This window comes from Capronia epimyces (genome assembly GCF_000585565.1).
Source record: "Capronia epimyces CBS 606.96 chromosome Unknown aczIQ-supercont1.1, whole genome shotgun sequence".
Taxonomy (NCBI): domain Eukaryota; kingdom Fungi; phylum Ascomycota; class Eurotiomycetes; order Chaetothyriales; family Herpotrichiellaceae; genus Capronia; species Capronia epimyces.
In genome coordinates this window covers 3,979,976-4,003,020 of record NW_006912904.1, presented here as the reverse complement: position 1 = coordinate 4,003,020, position 23,045 = coordinate 3,979,976, and the positions used below count along the sequence as shown (strand labels likewise).

General features: G+C 54.3%; 8 protein-coding genes across 8 annotated transcripts; 4 read left to right on the top strand and 4 right to left on the bottom strand.

The window, feature by feature from the left end:
* Positions 1-1,214: 1,214 nt before the first annotated feature.
* A1O3_01442 (uncharacterized protein) lies at positions 1,215-2,037 on the top strand (the record flags this gene model as incomplete). Its single annotated transcript, XM_007731588.1, has 2 exons — positions 1,215-1,288; positions 1,500-2,037. 2 exons carry the CDS (start codon positions 1,215-1,217, stop codon positions 2,035-2,037), a joined length of 612 nt encoding a protein of 203 aa, XP_007729778.1.
* A 495-nt stretch (positions 2,038-2,532) lies between these two features.
* On the bottom strand, positions 2,533-3,564 carry A1O3_01441 (uncharacterized protein; the record flags this gene model as incomplete). The annotated part of the gene is made up of 1 exon (XM_007731587.1): positions 2,533-3,564. One exon carries the CDS (start codon positions 3,562-3,564, stop codon positions 2,533-2,535), a length of 1,032 nt encoding a protein of 343 aa, XP_007729777.1.
* A 1,055-nt stretch (positions 3,565-4,619) lies between these two features.
* Positions 4,620-5,609, top strand: A1O3_01440 (uncharacterized protein; the record flags this gene model as incomplete). The annotated part of the gene is made up of 1 exon (XM_007731586.1): positions 4,620-5,609. The coding sequence occupies one exon, from the start codon at positions 4,620-4,622 to the stop codon at positions 5,607-5,609; it is 990 nt and encodes a 329-aa protein (XP_007729776.1).
* A 144-nt stretch (positions 5,610-5,753) lies between these two features.
* A1O3_01439 (uncharacterized protein) lies at positions 5,754-6,501 on the bottom strand (the record flags this gene model as incomplete). The annotated part of the gene is made up of 2 exons (XM_007731585.1): positions 5,754-6,394; positions 6,450-6,501. 2 exons carry the CDS (start codon positions 6,499-6,501, stop codon positions 5,754-5,756), a joined length of 693 nt encoding a protein of 230 aa, XP_007729775.1.
* Positions 6,502-7,326: 825 nt separating this feature from the next.
* On the top strand, positions 7,327-12,124 carry A1O3_01438 (uncharacterized protein; the record flags this gene model as incomplete). The annotated part of the gene is made up of 11 exons (XM_007731584.1): positions 7,327-7,693; positions 7,743-7,904; positions 7,962-8,075; positions 8,126-8,298; positions 8,359-8,471; positions 8,531-8,800; positions 8,868-9,372; positions 9,420-9,675; positions 9,733-9,999; positions 10,065-11,232; positions 11,428-12,124. The coding sequence occupies 11 exons, from the start codon at positions 7,327-7,329 to the stop codon at positions 12,122-12,124; spliced, it is 4,092 nt and encodes a 1,363-aa protein (XP_007729774.1).
* Positions 12,125-14,369: 2,245 nt separating this feature from the next.
* A1O3_01437 (uncharacterized protein) lies at positions 14,370-15,176 on the bottom strand (the record flags this gene model as incomplete). The annotated part of the gene is made up of 1 exon (XM_007731583.1): positions 14,370-15,176. One exon carries the CDS (start codon positions 15,174-15,176, stop codon positions 14,370-14,372), a length of 807 nt encoding a protein of 268 aa, XP_007729773.1.
* A 1,748-nt stretch (positions 15,177-16,924) lies between these two features.
* A1O3_01436 (uncharacterized protein) lies at positions 16,925-19,559 on the top strand (the record flags this gene model as incomplete). Its single annotated transcript, XM_007731582.1, has 3 exons — positions 16,925-17,370; positions 17,815-17,892; positions 18,116-19,559. The coding sequence occupies 3 exons, from the start codon at positions 16,925-16,927 to the stop codon at positions 19,557-19,559; spliced, it is 1,968 nt and encodes a 655-aa protein (XP_007729772.1).
* Positions 19,560-20,366: 807 nt separating this feature from the next.
* A1O3_01435 (uncharacterized protein) lies at positions 20,367-21,867 on the bottom strand (the record flags this gene model as incomplete). Its single annotated transcript, XM_007731581.1, has 2 exons — positions 20,367-21,748; positions 21,831-21,867. The coding sequence occupies 2 exons, from the start codon at positions 21,865-21,867 to the stop codon at positions 20,367-20,369; spliced, it is 1,419 nt and encodes a 472-aa protein (XP_007729771.1).
* Between the last annotated feature and the right edge of the window lie 1,178 nt (positions 21,868-23,045).

Here is a 23,045-nt window from a genome sequence, read left to right as displayed (position 1 = left end):
TAGCCTATTTGGTCGGAGTTCATGAGGATGGTGATGCTATCATGATAGCGATGTTGATGAGGATGGTGACGCTGATCATGATGGCAATGTGGGTCAGCATAGTCAGGTGCATCTTCATGTCCATGTCCATGTCATGATACTGTACTATACTACTATACTATAGAACCCCAAATTTCGAATTCGAGTTCGAAATAGAGGTACTTGTTATAGTCAAAGCACCATCATCGGAGGACCAGTGGGCGCAAGGGTGTCCGTGTCCCGCGTCGCCGCTGGGTATCATGACCGACTACGGAGTATACTCACACATTACGTGCGGCGCATAAGAAGGTCCATTTCGTCGGCGCATATGAGGCTTCATTTCGTCGCCACGGACACGGCGTACGAGAGGAAAGGATATATCGAGGGGGCCGCAGTCGGGCGAAGGGGGCGGAAAGGATGTGCTGTATGCTCTGAGCGGCGAGGCTGAGGCTGTAGAGATGTGGGATGTGTGGAGGAACCGTCAACCAGTGGCTCTTGACAATGGGTTACCAGTTGAGTGCTCTACAGTCACAGTTGTTACCGTTGTCGGGCCTGCGAGAGTGAACTTCAGCTTGGGGGGTCTAAGGGGGTTTGCTAGTGCCGGAACGTGACATTCAGCCTTGCACCCGCAGCCGCAGCCTCGCGAGTCCCGAAGCTCAATGTAAGCTAGAGGTCACGTGATAGGATCTGCCTCGGGCTGCGTATGGAGTACGGAGTACGGATATATCAAGTTGATAGCAACTGGCCTTACCGTACCGTGAGCCAAGTACCTAAAGAATGATACGGATAGTCTTCATATTTCTCAGGCCACCAGGGCTGCCAGGTGTCCCTTCCCTTGGGCCTGTTCAGGGCCTGTGGTGCAACAAATTGCTTACCAGCTCCGCCTCTCTGATTGGCCAGTATTTTCTCTGGCCCCGGAGTGTCCAAGTAAGCGGACTCCGCGATTAGTTAGTCGGTGCCACTTGGAACTGCAGTCTGGCTGGTGGAGCGCGTCCCTTTCTCTCCCTTTTCGAGTTCTAAATATACGACTGCAAGCTGACTGCAGACTCGCTCGTCGACTCGTCACTCATTCACCTTTCTCTTCTACGTAGCTTCTTCATCGCTCTCCAGCGTCAGTTGCGCTTGTTTTCCATTCTTCTCATTTTGGCCAACTTTCCTAGCTGTGACCACCACAACCTTACGGTAACTACAACACAATGGCGTACGCGACGCAGCTGCAGAGCAAGTTCGCCGGCAAAGTCGGCGAGCCTGTACCAGAGTTCAACTCCGAGTATGTCTAATGTGTTGCGAGCTGCCTCTGCCTCTGCCTCTATTGTGTCCTTGTCGTTGTCCTTCTCAATGGCCTCCCTCTGTTGTGGCGTTGTCCTTCTCAATGGCCTCGCTCTGTTGTGTCCCTGTCGTTGTCCTTCTCAATGGCGTCAAACCCAAGCACAGCGAAGCCGCTTCGGTGAACTTGATACTGACATTCCTTGTGCACCTAGCCACCCTCTACACCCAGCGATCGTCCACTTCCCAATCGCCTTCAACACGCTCTCCTGGGGCCTGGACATCGTGTACGCGTTGACCACGCTCTGGATCAAGCCCGAGTTTCTGACCACGCGCTTCGGCGAGGCCTCGACCCTAGTCGACCTGACGCGGCTCTCGTATTTCCTCCTGTGTGCAGGCCTGGTCACCACTGTCCCGGCCATCATGTCCGGCAATGTGCAGCTGGTGGGGATGATCAAGAAGAACGGCGGGCCGTGGGAGAAGGACAGCCAGGGAAAAGCGAAGAGTACCATGGTCCCACGCATCAAGGCCACCATCACCCACGCCCTCGTCAACGACGTCGTCTTCGCCGCCAATCTGTATAGCTGGTACATCCGCAAGAACAACGGCACGGTCGCCAAAGTCCCATCCGAGACCAATCTGGTGCTGAGTGCTGTCTTGTTGCCGCTGCTGCTGGCCTCGGCCAAGATCGGCGGCTCCCTCGTCTTCAACCACGGTGTCGGGCTGAATCTGGGGAGGAAGAAGTGGGAATAAGCCGCAACGCAACGTATGATGATGTGGCTTAGGGCCTGTGGGAAGAGGGGGAACACTTAACCCATGGTTGCGTCTGGCACTGCATGGCTCGAGAGCAGAGACCGTGTCGGTCTGCAACCTGTCATGCTCGGTGGAGGCACATGAGCAAGAGTGGCAGGCAGGTCGGTCACTATAGGAGGAGTCAATGGTCAAAATTCGACATATATACTACGTACTAAGTACTACCTTCGGTCGAGGTGAGATGGACTGGAGGGGAATGTGACATGGCTGTGGGTCAAGTGATCTATTTGCGGACATAAAGCACTCCGTAGTCTTCTATTGCTCTGTAATATAAACCCACGCTACGCGATATGTTTGACGAGGCTGGTCTTGAATACAAGTGGGAGTTAGTCTGATTCAAATGCATTCCCTCCATAATAATATATCATTTGACCTGTACTTTCTGTATTCTCACACAAGGTCTCATAGTGTCAAGCACTCTCATAGTGTCAAGCACTAATAATCCGTCAGAGGACATCCCTTCTCGACGCTCTGTGCACCGAATTTCTCCTTGACAATCTGCCGCGTCAGCTTCATCAATTGCTCGCCCAGCTGACCGTTCTGCGAAAGCTCACTCCCCGGCTCCACGATCGCTGGCGGGCAGATATACTGGCCGGATTTGGTCGTGGCAGTCGCCGCGTACACAGTGCTCACGCAGCCCATCCAGATGTCCTTCATGATGTACTTGACCGCCAGTGGCATGGCTTGCCCAACTGTAGGATACGGCTCTTTGATGTCCTGCATGGATTGTTTGGTCTGGACGATGCCCGGGTGCGTCGCGTTGATCAGGATATTGGGATACTCCTTGTGCAGGTGGGCGTCCAGATACCGAGCGTAAAGCAGCACAGCCAGCTTCGACCGGCCGTACTGCCCGTTGGGGCCCAGGTCGGTGTTCAGCTCATCGAGCGATTCAAACCTGACATCCTTGGGCGCGTCTTCGTGCGATCGCGACGACTGCATGTGGATCCGCACTGTGTCCGTATCGCTGGTCTTCTTCAACAGCGGCAGTAGGTGTGATGTCAGCGTCACATGCCCGAAATGGTTGATGGCCATGTGTCGGTCGAGCCCGTAATCAGTCAGCTGGTAGGTCATGATTCCCCGGGCGGCGTTGAGGCACAAGATATCCAGCCGGTCAGTCTGGTTGCGGACCTGCTTTGCTACCTCGGTCACGCCGGGCAGGTCGGACAGGTCGCACTGCAACCACACGACCTTGTTGGAATATTCGGAGCCAAGGTTCTGGCGTATTTCCTCGACAGCATGATCTTTGACATCTTCCTTCATCGACACAATGAACATTTTGGTTACATTTGCTTTAAGCAACGTGTACGCCACCGCATACCCGATGCCTTCGCTACCACCGGTGATTAAGGCTACCTTACCCGACAGATCGGGCACGTCGTGGTTGATGTCAAACTGGTCAGCCTTGTCGGCCAATTTGTGCGAAATGCCGCCCAGATTTTCCGCAATTGACGTCTTGACCTTGTCCATCATTGACGCTGGTGCTCGGGTACTGTAGCGGAGACAGGCGAGTGATGGGTGTAATAGAGAAGAATGGTAGGGGAAATGGGCTCTGTTTGGAGAGCTACGGATGGTCAGGCCGAGAGGGGGTCTGCAACGATACAGGAAAGACATACGGAGTATACGTTACGTGAACTTCACTGCCGAGTGCAGTCAGCCCTTCATTCGCAACGGCCCCCTGCGTCCAAGGACGTCTTTTTACAGAATTTCTCCTGTACTTTCCGCTCGAGGACCAACCAAGTCTGAGCGTCACCACTGTCCGGCGTTCACAACTTGCAGGGCATGATTGGGGCCGGTAAAGGAGATATTGGTCGATGCGCCATCACCTAACAGGGTCATGATGTATGTAGTCGGTGCAGCAGGTCGTACGGTATCCACACAGATCATGGGTAGGTAACTTGTCACGGAGATTTTAGTCACGATGCAACTCTTGGCCGTATAGCAGTATCGGGGAGAATTGGAAGGGAACTGCTGGGCGGTGAACATGTCCTCTGCGGTCAACATCGAATATGTAAATGCTCTTGCGCCGACGAGATGGAGGAGAAAGGAGCGAGTAATGAGCAATGAGCAATGATGTCATGTCTCTTGCTAGAGACGGAGACGCAGACGCGTCGACACGCGCAGTTCCCACAGCTTCAGCCTTTGATGGTGTTACTAGTAGCAGGTCATTGGTGCAAAGCAGTTGCTTGCAGGCGGTGTAAATGTTACACCTCACTCATAGTCTGGGTGAGTCCGTCCTGGACCTATTCGGGAGCTTGTAGATGCCTACTTTGGTACTCGGACCTGCCGCGTCAGCTTATACCGACCATCCATACCTCACAGGTGGGGACATCCGATCACGAAGTTGCCTGGTTGAGGCGAGAACAGACTTCGTCGTGAATCTCATTCATTCATTCGCATACTACTGCTACTGACAACCCCAGAAACACAGCGGACCGAACCTAGCCGTATCAAAGACCTTGCAGCACAAAAGATCAGCGGGTCTCTGAAGAGCAGCTCTCCGCAGTCACCCGGAGCATTCGCTGATGGACGACGAGGAAGAGGAATTCATTCCTCCGCCACCACCTCCTGGACCACCACCGCTTCTGCGAGAAGATCAACTCCTGCACCTTGCTCGGCAGGGATGGCTATTCCTTGAACTACCGGACGCTCTGTCGCAGAGTATGACGGACTTGCTGAGACACTCCTCGCAATACTTCGACGCCCCCGACATAGAGAAAAAAGAACTATACCCGTCCAAACTAGGCACTGAGTTTGGATATTATCCTATTGCAGAAGAGAAAGAGTACATAACCCTCCGGTGTCGCATCCACACCGATCCGAATGCAAAAGCCAAACCAGCTGCAAAGCTGGCAGCGAGCCTCGAGGCCAGCACAGTCGATGCCTGGCACCACGCTGGCGTCCTACTATGGCGCATCCTGTGTGACATCGCCAGGGCCAGTGACCTAGATGTATCTGTCTGGAATGACATTCTAGACGGCACGCTCGACATGCCTGACTCCGAGGATCAACTGACTTATGCACTCATGCGCCTGTTCCGATACTTTCCCTCCACTGGCCATGCCGAAGAACATACAGATCTTGGTTTGCTGACGCTCTGCATTGGTGACGGCACAGGGCTACAAGTATTGGATCGATTCAACTCTGATCAGAAGCCTGCATGGGTTGATGGGCCCGTCGGAACCCACACGGCAACGGTCTTGGTGGGCCAGACATTGAGGGCACTTTCTGCTCGGACCATGACTGCCGGGGCACACAGAGTTGTAGGAAATTCTCAAGGAAGGCAGAGTGTTGTGTTTGCTCTGAGACATTCCACGAGACATGATGTAGATTTCAGTCTCTTCGGCGGCGAAGGAAAACTCCACCCAACGGAGCTGTGGAAAACGATCCAAGCCGGTAAAGTCAACATCAACACTGAGAAAGAAAAAAGAGATGCACAGCGAGCGAGATTTCGTACGACAAGGCCAGGAGCTGAAGCTGAAGCTCTTGAACATGCCACCAGAGGCCAGGGATAATGTCAGGCAGGCTTGGTAACTTCATTGACCATGGCCACGGCCTTCTGTGCTAGTAACTCCGCGTCTGGGGGGAATCTGGCCGAGAGGTAGTTGTACTTGGGGTCGTCGACAACGAACCTACCACAAGTCAGCACGGGATTCTGCTCAGATTTGTTGGGTCTTTGGTCCTTCGATGGTGACAACGTACGGACTGGGCTTGAGACTGCTAGCAAACTGAGCCTTGTCAGCCAATTTTGTTTTGATCACATTCTCAACCGAAGCCGTGCCAGCTCCATATGTCTTATAGTAGTCGCCCAGGAACAGCTTGGTGGCGTGGAAGATGCCCTGCTCCATGAACGCCGGCAACGCGGTGGTCTTCACATCGTGCAGGACACTCTTGCCTTCACCTGTCGAGGTCATGGCCAACACCTGCACCCCATGACATATGGCCGCCACGGATTTTCGAGATGGCTTCTTGGTTTCAGGGAAGTAGCTTGCGAGTAGCTCATGGACCCGTGGGGAATCAATGATCTGGCGCACCCCTTTCTCATGCCCGCCAGGAAGGAAGACGAGGTCATAGTCTGCTAGGCTGAACGAGGTGTCATTCCATGCCAGGGGGTTTTGAAAATTGGGCGAGGTGGTCGAGAGTGCTCCGTAGGCCTTCTTCCCGGCCTTGTTGGCGCCCAGAAGAGTGCCAGTCCAGCCTGAGAGCATTTTCTCGTCGCATTGCGGCGAGGCGCCCTTCTCGGTGGCAAAAGAGACCTCGAATCCAGCGTTCTGGAAAACCTGCCACGGAATTGCGGTTTCTGTTTCACCGTCAGCAAAGATTCATGGTCAGGGCCAAGTTCGGTCGCCATCTACCAGTAGGGTCGTGGCCGTAGTCGGCCATCAAGAAAATCACTTTAGGTGGCATGGCGGCTGCGATATTCTCAGCTCCGCCTAAACCTTGCTAACCGGGATCCTGCGAGAGATGAGCAGAGGCGGCGATGGCGGTGAAGAGGATGAAGCAACACTACTCCGTACTCTGTACGTCGTCCGTAGGTCGGGTAAGGAGGGGTGGTCGAAACCACTTCACTTTCACATGTGAGTGAGACTCACAAAGAAACACCCCCGCCCCGGCACCTGTACGACAGGGTGCAAGCTTACGGTCAAGCTTTGACTCAGCTGAGGCTGATGAGCCACAAAGTCTCCCGGGCGAAGAGGATGCGATGATTGGAGAGTGGAAGAGGACAGGCAGATGGACAGGCAGATGCCTGCTGGGGGCGTGCTTCGGCCACACCTTTTTCCGCTCCGGGTCAGGGGGGAGGCTGGCCTCCTGAGCCCTGTCACCTCCACAGTTCGTATACGTCTCACCCTCCACGGAGTCCAGACCACGGCTTCGTCCAGTCCCTGTCCTCGTATTGCTCGAGAGGCAGGCCTAACTTCCGTTCCAAGGGCAAGGAGGGGTTTTGTTTCTGTGTGACCCAGGGTGTCGCATCTCGTCTGACTTTCACATGTCGAGAATGTCGACGCTGCCCCCAGGTTCTGCACTGGCTCGACCAGATGCACCTGCACCTCGTTTTCCGGGGGCCTGCATTCCTCGTGCTTTGACAGCGGGCTGGATGCTTTCAGCCACCAGACTCAATCACTTATTTCCTTGCGTATAAGGTGTCCCTCTGTCCGCGGTGGGCGCCCTTTTCTGACCGTCTTGTTTTACAACCCTCATCCCGCCCTCACTTTACAGTGTTATCCTTGGATAATGGCTTCAGACCCCCAGAAGGTTGCCGGGAACGGCCTCAGCGCGAAGAACTCGGATCAATCCACTGGCTCAGCCGCGTCTGCCTCACCGCCGACTCCTCAGTCGCCCTTTCAACAGGTGCCTCCTTACCCTGTCGGCACCACTGAGCCAGGAGGAGCGCTGTCTCGATCTCAATCCAAGCTCGAGGCCAGCGACTACCTGGGCGGAAACAGTCAGTTCCCCCGGCTATCACGTCCCGTAGAGCTTCTACGACCCACGTACGACGTCGTCGTCATAGGATCTGGCTATGGAGGGGGCGTTTCAGCGTCACGTATGGCACGTGCTGGCCAAGCAGTCTGCGTCCTTGAACGAGGCAAAGAGAGATGGCGTGAGTACTGCACTGCTCGCTCGGCTTTGGACTGTTCTGACATCGGCAGCGGGAGAGTATCCCTCGAATCTCACCGAAGCTGCACCTGAGATTGGCGTTACTGGCTTGTTCGCTCCTGGAGATAATCCTGGAGTTCCGGTGCACGTCGGAGATCCAACCAAACTATACCAACTAGTGATGGGTGCCGGACAAAATGCATTTGTCGCCAGTGGTCCGTACCAACTGTGGTGTGAAATGTGGGCTGGAAGATGAAGATTAACGTGTTCAGGTCTTGGGGGCACGAGCCTTCTCAATGCGAACGTCTTCTTGAAAGCTGACGATGGAGCAATGAGCCTCCCCGAATGGCCCAAAGATCTCCAGACGCCCGGAGCCCTCGATGAGTGTAGTGTTAGGTGCACCCTTATCTATGCGTGGTCACTGACACGACTCCAGATTACAAGCGAGCCGCCCAGATGCTGCAGCCTGAGGAGTACCCGGAAGACTTCCCGCCTTTGCCCAAGCTGGAGCTGTTGAAGAAACAGGCCGAACTACTAGGATGGGAGAAGAATTTCAAGCGTGTGCCGCAAACGACCAGGTTCGAGAACGGGCCCAACCATGCCGGTGTTGTATGAAGCCCCTGTTTCCCACGGAGGACAGAACAGATGGATGCTGACTCTCTGATGAAGCAAATGCAAGCCAGCGCTCTCACGGGTATGGATAGTACCGGGGTGAATGACGGGAGCAAGTCGACCACGCTCGTGACGTACTTGAGCGATGCATGGAACTGGGGAGCCGAGATGTACTCATCCCATCCCGCCCGCTTAGGCCTTGAACTTGAAACCTGCTGACACCGACCAGCTTCTGCCAATGTGAAGCCCGTTACATCAAGAAGCACCCCACTCAGGAGGGATACCTGGTGTACTTCGCCTGGCACGGAGGCAAACGCGGCCTGTTCAAGAGAAACATATACCACGATCTCATGTGGGTGCATGCGAAAAAGTTCGTCTTCCTGGGTGCCGGAGCTCTGGGGACAACCGAACTCCTGCTTCGTAGTAAAGCTCTCGGGATGAAAATGAGCAGTCGAGTTGGCAAAGACATGAGCGGCAATGGTGATATATTGGCATTCGGGTACCAATCCCAGCCCCCTGACCTGGCCCCCAAGGCTTTGTTGGCCGCGAGACTAATCTGTGGGCAGATACAACACCAACTACGAAGTCAACGGCATGGGCAGCGTGTCTCCCAACCCCGATCGACCGGTCGGGCCCACCATCACCGGAGTCATCGATTGCCGCACCCAGCCCAACCCACTGGATGGCTTTGTGATTGAAGAGGGTGCCATTACTGAAGCATTGGTTCCCGTGCTCCAAGCCATGCTGGAGTCTCTCCCGGGCAAGATCTTACCACAGCACTACAGCCTCAAAGACCAAGCCCGGCATTTTGTCACTCGACAGCTGAGCAGACTGTACCCTTACGCCGCCAAGGGCAGCCTCGAGAGAACGCAGACGTATCTGATCATGTCTCATGACAGCAATCAAGCAGTGATGCGGATGGGGCCCAATGACAAGCCGACTCTGACCTTCTTGGGGGTGGGCAGAAGTGACCACGTCAAATATCTCAACGGTATTCTGGCCAAAGCCACCAATGCCGTCGGAGGCACCTATATCAACTCACCTTTCTTTGCGGTCTTGGGGGCTCAAGAGGTAAGGCTGGCTACATTCTCGGCGATGGACGAGACTAATTTTCGCAGATCACGGTCCACATCATGGGCGGCGCTACCATCAGCAGCGACGACACTGGCGTGAATGGAGCAGTCAACCAGTTCGGCCAACTTTTCCAAGGTCCAGGGGAAGAGGTCCACGATGGCATTGTCGTGGTGGACGGTGCCGCTCTGCCCACTGCACTGGGGGTCAACCCTTTCGCAACCATCACCGCTCTTGCTGAAAGGGCGGTCGAAGCGGCGGCCAAGCGTAAAGGTCTGAAGATCGATCTCGCCACGCAGAACGGTAAGAGAGCAAACTGGAACATTTGGATGGGCAACACTGACCGACCTCCTTGGACAGGAACCCTCGACCTGTTCGGACCACCTGCTCATCCGGTCCCAATGGGCAGGGAACTTCGTAAGGCTGAGCGGATCATCGAGGAGGCTACATCCTCCGAGTGTGAAGGGATCGAGTTCGCCGAAGTCATGACTGGGTACATCAACATTGACGACCATGTGAACACGGGCGACGAGGCTTCCGACTATGCCGTGGCAACCGATGCAGCCCAGGCGGCCGGAAGTACGGCCCGGTTCTTCCTGAGCTGCCACGCTTGGGATACCGATGAGTGTAAGCTGTCCCGATGTGATGTGTGCAGTGATTGTCCGGGCTAATACTGATGGATCCCTGCATAGTGATCGGGCGGGCGGATCACCCTGCAATGCTGACCGGCACCTTCACCTGTGCTGGGCTGCCCGGGTCTCCGTTCATGGTGTTGCGAGGTGACTTCAACCTGTTCAACCAGGACAAACGCACGCCGGACACGACCAACCTGACGTACAATTTCGACATGATCTCGACCCGCGGCGAGATCATCCACTTCTACGGCTACAAGGTGGTTGATCGGTCGATTGCGTTCAAGCCTTGGGCGACCTGGAAGGCCACCTCGACGCTGTACGTCACCCTCAGCAAAGGCGACCGCACCGTGGGCAAGGGGACTCTGCACATTGAGCCGCGAGACTTTGTGTCCGAGCTGACCACCTTCACGCCGCATGGGTCGACCCGGCTGTCGAAGGTGGCGTCAACCGGCAAGTTCTTGACCTTCTTCACCAAGCAAGTGCTGTCCAACTTCCTCGGACCGTTGGGCTGGATTCAGTATCCGACCACGACCTACCAAGGCTACGAAGTGAACAAGAGGCCGCCGGTTGAGACGATCAAGGTCACCTCGACCGACAAGATCGTGTCCACTCTCCAGCGATGGGCCCCGACCACCGCGTCGTCCACGGGGCGCCAGGTGTTGTTTATTCCCGGAGCGTCGGTCGACCACCAGATCTTTGCGCTGCCGACCATCGACACCAACGCGGTGGAATACTTCCAGGCCGCGGGATACGAAGTTTTCTGCATCACCCACCGCACGGGGAAGACGCCCAACGCGCAGCGGGGATTCACGACGTACGATGCCCGGCTGGACATTGAAGCGGCGTTTGAGGAAATCCATCGGCTCCAGGGTTCGACCAAGCCCAAGCCCATCTATGTGATTGCCCACTGTGCGGGCTCGGTGGCGCTGTCGGCCGGCCTGCTGGATGGCACCATCGACTCGAAATGGATCAGCGGGTTGACGGCGTCGCAGGTGTTTTTCAACCCCATGTTTGGCGTGGTCAACAAGATCAAGGCCTCGCTGCCCGTCTCTCTGACCAGCATTTACAAGCTGCTGGCAGGGAATTGGTTCTCGTGCATCTCGACCGAGAATGACTCGTTGGTGCAGCGGTTGTTGAACCAGGTGGTGCGACTGTATCCGGCGGGGGCTCCGGCCGAACTGTGCAATAGTGTGGTCTGCCATCGATCCGAGCTTGTTTTTGGGAGGTACGTTTTTTCTCCTCTGTATAGAGCCTTGTTTGCCTGCTTGCCTGCTTGCCTGCTTGCCTGCTTGCCTGCTTGCCTGTTTGCCTGTTTGCCCGTTGGCCTTTCTTTGCCTTTCTTTGCCTTTTGCCTTATCATGGCATGACCCAGATACCATGACACAAAGACTGACTGGCCATCAATCTTACTTTCCCACAGGCTCTGGTCACACAAACGACTCAACGCAGCCACGCACGCCAATCTGTCCAAATTCCTCGGCGGCACCAGCATGAACTCGCTCAGCCAGCTCATGTACCAAGGCACGCACGGCGAGGTGACCAACAACATGCTCGAGTCGCTGGTGCGGCCGGAGAATCTGCAACGGCTCAAGGACGTGCCGATTCTGTTCATCTCCGGCAACGACAACGTCGTGTACACGCCCGAAAACACCGACAAGTCGTATACCACCTTGACCACCATTTTCGGCCCGGCCCGCTATCAGCGTGAATTGTTTCCCGGCTATGGACATTTGGACTGCTGGATGGGCGCCGAGGCGGTCAAGGATGTGTATCCCACGGTTCTGGCCCACGCGGAACGTATCTTCAAGGAGAGTGTGAAAGGTGTTCCTACTACGAATGGTGCTACTAATGGTGTCAAGGGCGATGTCAAGGGCGATGTCAAGAGTGGTGTCGAGAATGGCGTCGAGAATGGTGTCGGTGTCGGTGTCGGTGTCGGTGTCGGTGTCGGTGTCCATGGCGCTACTACTACTACTACTACTGCGAAGAGTGCCAAGGGGAGTACCAAACTGGCTCCGGCTGTCGATGGTGCTCTCAATGGTACTGGTAAGAGTGGTGGTGGTGGTGGTGGTGGTGGTGCCAAGGGTGCTGCGAATGGTGCTGTCAATGGTGGTGACTGATTGAGGCAGCGTCCTAAGGCTTTCTTCTATCTTCTTTCTTCTATCTTATATGTTTTATCTTGTATCTTGTATCTTGGGGATGTGATGTTGATGGTGGTGATTTCTGTCTTTTACCTATAAGGATGGAGATGATGGTGATAATGGTGATGGAGATTGTGATGGTACACGGGACACAGTCTCTTTACTCTTCGTCGACTTCGATTTAGTTTCTTTGATATCTAGTATTTGCTTCTATTGTTTTTTGTTTTTTATGTCTTGTCTATTCTCTCTGCCGAAATGACAACTGAGACGAGGAATGAGGAATGAACTATCCATGACCTTGAGGCTGTTTCTTTCTTTCATCCATGATCTTTGGGCTATCGTTTTCTTTCTTTCATCCATTACCTTTAGGCTGTTGTTTTCTTTCTTTCCGTGATATTGACATGTCATTATCACTTCTATACTACATGGAATGTTCCTCTGGAAGGATAGGCCTAAGCATAAGCATAAGCGTGAGTATTGCCCTAGGCCCCTAAGCCGCAACTGAAACGAGGAATAAACGATCCATGACCTTTAGGTTGTTTTCGTTCTTTCCGTGACATGTTGTTATCGCTTCTAAACCATATGGAATGTATCTCTAGAAGGATAGGTCTAAGCATAGGTCTAAGAATAAGTCTGAGCATAAGGATTGCCCTAGGCTAAGGCCTTAGACCTCTAAGCCTGGCACTGAGCGTAGGGTTAAGCGTGCCTAAGGCGTAAGCTTGAGCGTAAAGCATTGTCGTAAAGCATGAAGCGTGGGCGTGAGTGTCGGGGTGAGTGTCGGTGTAAAGCAAAACAGTACTCCGTACATACATAGACTGGAGAGGCAGGTAGGAGCTTGAAAGCGTGCGGCACATGCACATGTCATTGATATCTTGGGATTTCTTGTAATACCTCATACCTCATACGGATGCTGTTTCGGCTCTAGATTGGAAATTAGTATGGAAATGGAAATAGTGTAGAACTTGAGACTTGAGAGTGGCTGGCTGAAAGGATGGATGGGTGGCTGGCTGACATCTGCATGTGCATGTGGATGTGCATGTGGATGAGCATGATGCTGGTCTAGTGCTGGTGCTGTTACTGCTACTGTTGCTGTTGCTGTTGCTGTTGCTATTGCTATTGCTGATGCTGTTTCTGGCGCTGGTGCTGTTGCTGGTGTTGGTGCTGGTACTGTTACTATTTATATTGCTGTTGCAGGGTCCCTGCAGCGACGGGAACGGCAACAGGAAGATGAGATTGTTCAGCCCCAGCTTCAGCTTCAGCCTCAGCCTCAAGTACGTGAATAGAGTTTGGTTGAATGCGTGAATACATGGATATGGACGCATAGGTAGGTACGTGAGGTACACATGGTGTTCTCTTGCAGCACAGTCACAACGTATCGTAGCACAGTCAGCCTTGTATTGTATTACTTAGCCCTGACCCTGACCTTGACCCTAACCTTGACACTGACCTTGACCTACTCGACGTAGTTTAAGTTAGAGTTCAAGCTGAGTTTCAAGTTAAAAAAGCTACGTACGAAAGATAGATAGGTAAAGTCAGGCTTACGTTCCTACAGTATACTCTATGCGGAGAACCTATACCTAGACTCTAGACTTGAACTACTGTCTGTATAAACGACAGTCAGGGATCGGGGGTCGGGGTTCGTATGTATGTCGTGTACTGACTGGCCAGAGTTTCACGTATAAGGGAGATAGACGGGTCAAGATCAATGTCAAGGTCTAGTTATAGGTCTAGGTATAGGTCTGGATTATAGAAGGTTCTTTCTTTGTCTTGTCTTTTATTGACCTTCTGTTTACATGCAGGTCAGGTCAGGTCAGCCCAGCTCATGCATCATATATCTACCTATACCTAAGGTAGCAAGCCCACAACATACAGTAATTCAGTAACAGGACAGCCACCCACAACCAGCCAGCCAGCCAACAGCAGCAGAGAGCGAACCCCTGAGCGAGCGGACCAGGGTGCGAATCTCAGCCGTAAAGGCTAAAGCACGGCACGGCACAGAAGCATATACACTATGCAGTACAGACATGCAGTACGCAGTACGCAGTATGCAGTACCTTAGTTTCATGTCAATGTCAATGTCAAGCTCCCTCTAGGCTCTATGCTCTCTTCAGCCTCCTTGCCCTAGGACGAGGAAGGCAGTGGGGAGATGGCAGTGGACAGAAGGGAGAAGGGAGAATAAGGTCAAGGTTAAGCTACTAATAGTGATCTTGTTTGCTTTTAGTCTTCACAACTTCTCCTTCTTCACACCAATAAACAACCCCTCCGCTCGGGCCAGCATGACAGTATTCTCATTCACAATGGCCCCGTCGACGAAATACTTCCGACCCTGGATGGCTCTGATTTTGGCCCAGCACAAAACCACCGCCGGCGTGGGCACCGGCTTCAGATAGGTGATGTGTAGGTCGGCGGTGACGTTGTCTGTGTCTGTGTTTGTGCCAGGGCCCTGCTTAAACCCCAAACCTGGGCTAAGGCCTTCTGGGCCCTGCGACCGCCGGCACTCGCTCACCAGCACGCTCATGACCTCGTCAAGAAGGGTGGCTACGATCCCGCCGTGGCAGATGCCGGGGTACCCGTCCAGACCGGGCCGGAGGCTGAGGAGCGTGCGGACTTCGGATTTCAGGCCTATGAGTGTGGGTTGGGCTGAGGCCGATGTCGTGTTTGGCCTTGCTGAAGCTGATGAGTTTGGCCCTGTTGAAGCTGATGTTGAGTTTGGCCCTGCCGAGGCTGATGTTGAGTTTGGTCCTGCTGATTCTGAAGCTGAAGCTGGGTTCAAGGTCTGCTGGTTCAAAGGGTGCTTGCTTGATGCGTTCGTGCTCGTCCCCCGACGATACAGCGACACCCAGCCCTCAATGGTGTCGTTCGTCTTGAGCGTGCGCGAGAGGAGAGCATCTTCTGTACTGTGGGCCTTGGGGGTTCGGGAGGCACTCGGCTCTACCACAAACTCGGCGTCGTCCAGGATTTTCTTGCACCACGGGATCGACTCGAACATGAGTAGATCCTGTTCCTGTTTGGAGCCGGAGTTCTTGGGCATGTTGGTCGTTCGCTGATCGGTGCCGGGATATCTATCTGTATGTGTCGCAATTTATATCTTATATTTCACTAAGTAGCTTGATGTCGAGGAAGACATCCATGTAGTGATTGATTTAGTAGTTGCTAGTTGCTAGTCCCTAGATCATGGTTGCTAGTTGCTAGTTGTTAGTTCCTCATATCTCACATCCTCGGTATCAGCATCGGTATCGGCTCGCTGCTTTAGAGAAGGTACTGTAGTCTACTAAGTACTAAGCAGCAGCTACCTTGTAACTAGTAGCTGTGGTACTGTGGGTAAGAAGTAGATTCGGCCGGAGGCTATAACGCCTAGAGTAGTCCCTAAATAATGTCTCGTCTAGGCAGTCTGGGCATGAACTTATAGGCGAGCTAAGCTGTTGGATAGATAGTTCCGATATCTCCGTGGGTGCTTATCACTTACTAGAGGCCTTACCTAGGTAGGCACCTTGTACATAAGCGGGAGTATTAGTAGGTATGTACCTATCTATCTGCGGCAATCTATAGTATCTTACCCATACATCTACATCTTCATCTTCTCTATCCTTATGTCTACTCCGTCCCGCCGCTGTCGATTTGATCTTGATCTTGATCCAGGCTAGCGGCCTGGATGCCTGCCTGCCTCAGGCACCTACAAGAACCGTCTACACGCTTAGTAGCGTATGGACTAAACCTGGCTGGTTGCCTCACTTGGTCTCACCGCCTCTTGCACAGTGAGTGGCCATGCCGTGTGGCGGTCAAGCATGTCTCTTTGTTTGTGTGTCTCTCTCCCCCTCTCTCTGCCTTGCCATCTTCGGTGAATCTCGTATCACGGCAGTCAGCATCAGCATCAGCACCTGCACCTGCACCTGCGCTACACCGGTCACGACAGTGTTGAACCTTGCTCAGGCCTAAATGGTGCCCCCTGGTGCCCCTCGTATGGTATATGAGCTACCTAGGCAGGATGGATGATTCGATTGGTGAGCACTGTCAATCTGCGGCCGCCCAGCCTTACCGTGCCCTCCTTGCCCTCCTTGCCTTTCTTACCCCTCCTCTCTCCCCGGCCAGTTCCAGCCCCAGCTCCAGCCCCAGCTCCTGTCACACTCGACGCCACCACGGATTTCACAGCTGAAGCTGAAGAACTAGGCAGGCATTTCTATGTATTTCATTCTCAGCTGGTCCCCCGGTCTGCTGGCTGACTGGCTGAAGGACCGAGACCCCTCAAGCTCGAGGCCGGTTCTCATCGACATGTGAAAATCCCACTCTCCTGGTACACGGTCCTCCGTGTCCGTAGGCGTCAATCAGCCGATCGGACGCCTTAGCCTTTTCTTTTGTTGGAACAGCTCGACCCCTTTTCGTTCGGTGTGCAGCGGACGAGACCAGACCAGAACCTGCTTCTACTTACACATCCGCATATCATTGCCATTGCGGGGTGTCAGGGGACCCTGGCAGCCTTGCTTGCCCAGCAGAAAGAGAGGAGAGTCTCCTAGGAGCGAGAGCATTAAAGCAGCTGACCGTGCCGTCGTTGATGAGCGCTCCTCTCCTCAACCTTTTTGGTTTCCTGTCTGTCAGGAATCCGTCCTCTTCGGTCTGCTGCTGTCACTGTAGCTAGGACGTCGACTCTTTCTTCGGACGTGCTTGCATTCAAGAAGGATCTCGACTTCCTCGCCTCGTGCAACCGCTGTTCGTGCCCACAACAACGACCACAATCAACCACTCGCACTATTTACGATTACCACCACTACCACCACCACCATCATGATTGCCCCCTCCTCCAAACCCCTTCCCTACACGGCAAACCCTCTCCTCCTCGTCCTCAACGACCTCTGGCTCTTCATCCAAATCACCTTCACCTTGCCCCCCTCGGCCGGTCTGCCCAGCATCATCTTCCCCATCGGCCCTACCCGATCCAAAGGCCTGGACGAGTTGGCCCTGACCTGGCCCAACGCAAAGGCCAGCTTTCTGCATCTGGTGCTGGTGGTGGCACAGATCCTGTTTCTGGTCTCCCTGTTTCCCCTGGCCTATTTTCTGGTCCCGGCCCTGTACTTTCTGTACATTGTCGCCTTTGTGCTGGCGAACCAGTGGTTCACCGTCCTGCTCAATGGCCGCCGTCGCTCTGGCTTTCAGTCCAACCCACGCTGCGTCCAGGGGAGACGCAGATTTGAACATGAGCAATGGGTGTTTATCAATGGAGTTGCGGTTGGGTGAGTCACTTGGGCGAGGGTATCGTTCTTGTTTCTTCTCATGTTCATTTTCATCTTCATTCTCATTTTCCCAGACCAGGCCATCTTAATTGCTTAGCATGTCTATACATCCTTCCATCTCAGACCATATCGCCATCTTGCTTTCCTTAGTCTACAACTGTTCGTCTCAAGCGATAGTCAATTCACAGACTACATACTATATCCATTTACCTCAGTCCACATCCACATCCACATCTGCATTCATCTCCGGGAGTATTCATCTCAGGCCGATTCATTGCTTTGCTCAGCCCATGACTGTGACTACTGGCTGGACAGTTCACCAACAGCAATAGCAATAGCATGTTGGCAGTCATGCTCATCCAATCACTGATAATGCTCTTCAAGATATTTTCGCACTCATCTTCATGTCTGAAAGGCTTTTCTAACTTCTCACTCTTTCTTTAGCGATCATTGGCTCCAGGCCAACCTCGACCGTCTCGCCATGACATTCAGACGCCCGGTGATTGGCATCCATAATCAGACGTAAGTGGTGTCGTGGTTCATTTTACACTGTATCTTTTATTTGACACATTTGTATGTTTTTGCCTATTGTTCCATTTGCACTGCACTGCACTGCACTACTTACTCTATGTTTTGCATCGCTCTGTCCCGTCTCGATTCTTTCCCTTTGCACGGCTCCATCCCGTCAAAGATAGACAGATAGGCGTATTCGCCAACCCTGCTAACGAAACGACCTCATCTCCAGCCGCGGCATCATCTTCGACGTGCTCGAATGCATCATCCAGCGCACGCTGGGCTATCCCACACTCGACATCCGACAGGAATACGAGCAGCTCCTGGCCATCGTGTCCGACCCATCCATCCACAAGGTAGTGCTGATCGTGCACAGCCAGGGCGCCATCGAAGGCGGCATGGTCCTCGACTGGCTGTATGCCACAGTGGCGGCCGAACAGATCCGCAAACTCGAGGTCTATACTTTCGGCAATGCCGCCAACCACTGGAACGCGCCGGTGATCACGGTGACGGACGAGACGGACGGCAACACCGCCAGTGCCACCGCCGTCAGCGCCACCAGTGCCCCGGCCAGCGCCGGCCTCGGGGCCACCCTCGACGGCGACCCGGCCCAGAGCGGCCGCGTGGTCAAACATATCGAGCACTACGCCAACACGGGCGACTACGTGTCTCGATTCGGCATCCTACATTTCCGACCTGCCTTTGAACAACAGGACCAGCGTCAGCAACTGCAACTGCAGACCTTTCGGGCGAAAGGATGGAGTGATATGTTTCTGCCAGGGAGACAATCTCGCAGTCCAGCAGCACTGGCTCCGGCAGACAAAGGATGGAGCAGTAAGACACCCCCGCGCTCAATCGGCGACGTGTTGGATTGGTCGTCCAAGCCTGCGCCCGCGTCCGGCCGCGACGATACAGCAACACCAACACCAAGAGCAGCGGCAGCATCAACACCAACGGCAGCGCCAACAGCAACACCAACGGCAGCGGCAGCGTCAGCTCGACAACTAAAGCTTGCCACCACCACCGCAGCACAGTCCGACCTCGACCGACAAACCACCCATCATCAACGCCACCCTCACCTTCACCACAGCAGTGTCCTCTCGCCCAAGACGCCCATCGAGCGAATCGGCAAAGGTCTAGGCAGTGGCGAAGACGACAACAAGTTCGTCGGCCGGCTCTTCAAGCGCGTCGGCTCCGGCCACCAGTTCAACCAGCATTATCTGGACAACATGTTCGAGATGGAGGGCATCGACACCCGCGATCTGAGTAAAGGCCGAGTGAGGGATGGGAACGCCTTTATGGATGCCGATGTCGACTTGGACATTTTGGAGGACTGGGACACTGTGCAGGTGAAGACGCCGGGGTGGGGTGGTAGTGGCGGAGGTGGTGGTGGTCAAGGGGGTGGTATTGGTGGTGATGGTGGTGATGGTAATGGTGTTGCTGGTGGTCACGCCCAAACTGATGGTTATGGAGGTGGCTACGGCGGCGGTCGTGGAGGTGGTCGCGGAGGAGGAGGAGGAGGTGGTGGTGGTCAAGGCCAAGGTCAACCCCAAACTTGGGGTCCGGGTCGAGAGAAAACTGCGCGGCTCGCGGGAGGTAGGCTCCGCGTGAAGCACCTGAGTCGGCTGTGGGCATATAGGAATGGAGGAGAGCCAGATGAACCAGGGAGGAATTAGGTAACTAGGTATCTGTTCTGAGTTGGTTGATTCTTGGTTGGTTGGTAGGTAGTAGGTATCTATGTTGATCTGTTGGTTGGTTGGTTGGTATCTATATTAATTCGTTGGTCAGTTGGCCGGTAGTTAGGTAGGTAGGTATCTACTCCGTACTCCGTACGTTTCTACATTTCTACCTTTCTGCGCTTCTTGTGACGGTTATATACACCATGTGGCTAATTCACTCGTGAATTAGTTACTTCGTCCTTTTTGCGGCTGTCGCAGTGTAACAGTTTAGGTGAACCGTGACACTTCTACGTTGATCGGTTCGTAGGTGTCTGTAAGTGTTGCCATCTAGGTATATCTACCACGTTGATTGGTTTGTAGGTGTCCGTAGTATTGCATCGATGTATATATATAAGCATCAGATGTAACTACCCAGCAAAAGACATAAAGACATTGCCGCATTTCTCTATCTTTACACGTTGGTGCGTTGCTTCTTGGACGGTTATCTAGACTCATATATATCCCTGTCCATGTCCTCGTCCCCGTCCCCGTCCTCGTCCCCGGCCGTCCCTGTGGCCAAACGCATCCATTTTCAATCAATTCAATCACAGTACAGTTTCATTCAATCATGTCGTGGAAAAGCCAGAGGAAAGAAAAAGAAAAAGAAGAAAGGACAGGAAAAGCATTCCAAATACACGTGGTTGAAAGACATTCCAAATGCACACACATATGTTTGAAAGTCTCATCCAAATACACGTGCGAGAGGCATTCCAAATACACATGTTCAAGGTTTCATCCAAATACACCTGTTCAAGGCTTACTGCCTCAACGACCGTGTAATTCATAAGTCTCGGTGCGCGGCCGCGGCTTTTCGCCAGGGAGGCCGTTGGGGATGGATTTCTTGGCGGTCCACGACGAATAGGAGACGATGACGAGGTAAAAGATGAAGCAGACGGCCGAGATGACGCTGTAGAGAACGACGGACCAGGTGGGAGCGTCCTCGTTTCCAATGGGCCCTGCTTGCTTCAAGCCCAGGCCGCCGTTGACGACCCCCAAGGCGATGAAGGCCCGGCCTACCCAGCGATGTGCGTGGCCCATGGGACTGCGAGCGCCGGTTCTTCGGAAGTGCAGATGCTGAAACAAGCCCAGGGCAGGTTGAAACAGCACCATCCACGCCACGACAATGTAGCCGATGACTTGGTGGTAGGCGTCAAGTTCGTCCAGGTCTTTTCCGAGCTGCACGCCCAGGCCCAGGCCAACAATCATCAACACCAGACTGATGGCTTGGAGAGGCGCATGCACGTGTCGGACCTTCTCGCGGTACGGCACGTAGATGGTCAAGGCCGCCATGGGAAACAAAACCACAAAGACCAGCCCCATGATCACGCCATGGGCTGTGCGGATGTTGTCGTTCGGGCTGCTGACGCTGTGGCTGGACCCGGAGGTCGAGGGGTTCGAGCTGGCCAGAGGGTTGGAAACACCGACCGTCGCAGTGGCGGTGGAAGAGGAAGCGGAAGTGCCAGTGCCGGTGCTGGTGCCGGTGTTGGTGCCGGTTTCAGTCGCCGTGTTGGACGCGGTGGCCGTGGCCTGAGTCTGGCCGCTGCTGGCGGCGGGTTGCGTAGTGGCCGCCGAACCACTGGGGGCGGCGGATGAGGACGAATCGTCAGACGATGCGGCCACAAAAGGATTCGAAGAGCTGCCACCAGTGCCGGAAGTTAGATCCAAATTGAAGCCGGTGTTGACGTCGTGCTGGGAGATGGAGGCATCGGTGCTGGTGGAGTCGAGCGCGTCGCCCTTCTTGTACGCATAGATCCAACTGCTGGAAGTGTCGGAGACGCTCATGCTGCCTCCATTCCAGGACAGACAGGTGTCGCAGCGGATGTTGGCTACCAAGCTGCCGTCGGAGGCGATGCCGGTGCCCTCGAGCACAGAGACCTGTGCATCTGAGTTGACCTTGGGTTCGACGTGGCCGGTGCCCAGTCGCGGCGAGACGGTCACGTTGCTGCTGTCGGCGGCATACACGATCAGCATGTTTGCGCCCGACATCCTCGAGCCTTGGCCAAATCCAATCCATTGCGTGCCACTGGGGGCGCTGATCTGGAGGTATATCGGCCCGCTTGACGACGCCGCCGTATCTGACGGGATGTTGACCGACAAGCCATAGCCCCCAGAAGAAAATTGGGCGAATTGTGCCGTGGAACCAGCCACTGCGGGCGTGTTAGTAACCTTGCCTTGTCTTTGTACGGAGCACAGGGTGAGGGTGAAATGAAACACGCGTCAAGCACGTACCTAAAGTGGCCACAGCCAAGACTCTGCGAGAAACCATCGCAGCTCGAGGCAAAAAGATCGAGGTCTGGAAGAGCGACGGTGGGAGACTCCTGGGTCGCGGGGTTGCCTCGACTCGGTTTCCTGCACTCTTGAGCAGCAGTTGTAGAGGAGTATCTTGGGGAGAAAAACGCGCGAAGAAAAAATTCAAGGAGGCCGCGTTATCGTTAAGTATTATCCCAAACCTGTAGGAGGCGCAAGGGCAGATTGGCAAGTGGGTTGTGCCGTGCTTAAGACTTTGTGGCTTGAAAACGCGCTTCAGGAGCCGTGACTACTAGCCTTGAAACAGTTACCCCTTGTTCTGACACACCAAGTCACCAAGTCGTCTCCTCGACGCTCAGAGTCTGTATCGCCTAGCGCACGGGCCTGTTGCTTGTTCTCGAGTCCCTCATCACCGTCCGGCATATGTACTCCGTAGTCCGGGATGGCACAAGCTGGAAACACATTGCACGGTAGAGACCGCCAGTCTGCGCGGCGAGACCCCGGTTGGCGAGGCTGGCGCAAAGTCAGAAATAGCATCACTCTGGGGGGGAAATCTATGTTGGGAATGTCGAAGACACAAGAATCCGGAGCTAGGCCTTTTGGGGGCTAGACGGGTTTTAGCCTGCTGCATGGGGTCTAGCGCCCGGCGCGGTGTGAGCTTAGCTCGACCCCCTTGTCATCAGCTTCAGGCGCGGCCCCATTGGCGGGTCTGTTCCTGCGGCCGACCGCTTCCCCCGTCGAGGTGCTGTCGAGTGTCGACCTGTTGGAGAAGGAGGGCACATGGCATGGCCAAAAGATCCGCTGGAGGCGACTGCAGACTGCAGTGGCCAGTATCCAGCTCGGCGGTGCGCCTTATCATCTTTTCTCCGCCTAGGCGGATCTCTTGTATAGCACATGGGTACAGCACAAGAGAGGGGTGGCGCAGCTCCGCGTAATAACGTCTTCATATTCTGTCTCTGTACGGAGTACATAGGTAGGAGGAGCCATGCTTCTGACTCGATTGCCAGTCATCATCATCCTGGCGTCCACTTTTCTCATCTCCCGCGGCCAGTTTCCTTGCAATATGGCAGGCCCGCATGGATCCAACGGCTATCCCATAACCACCGTGTTCCCCAGCACCATCGAAGCATGAGCTAGCTTCAAGATAAGTATGCCGAATACCTCAGCATGACGCGAACTCGCACAGTGACCGGAAAC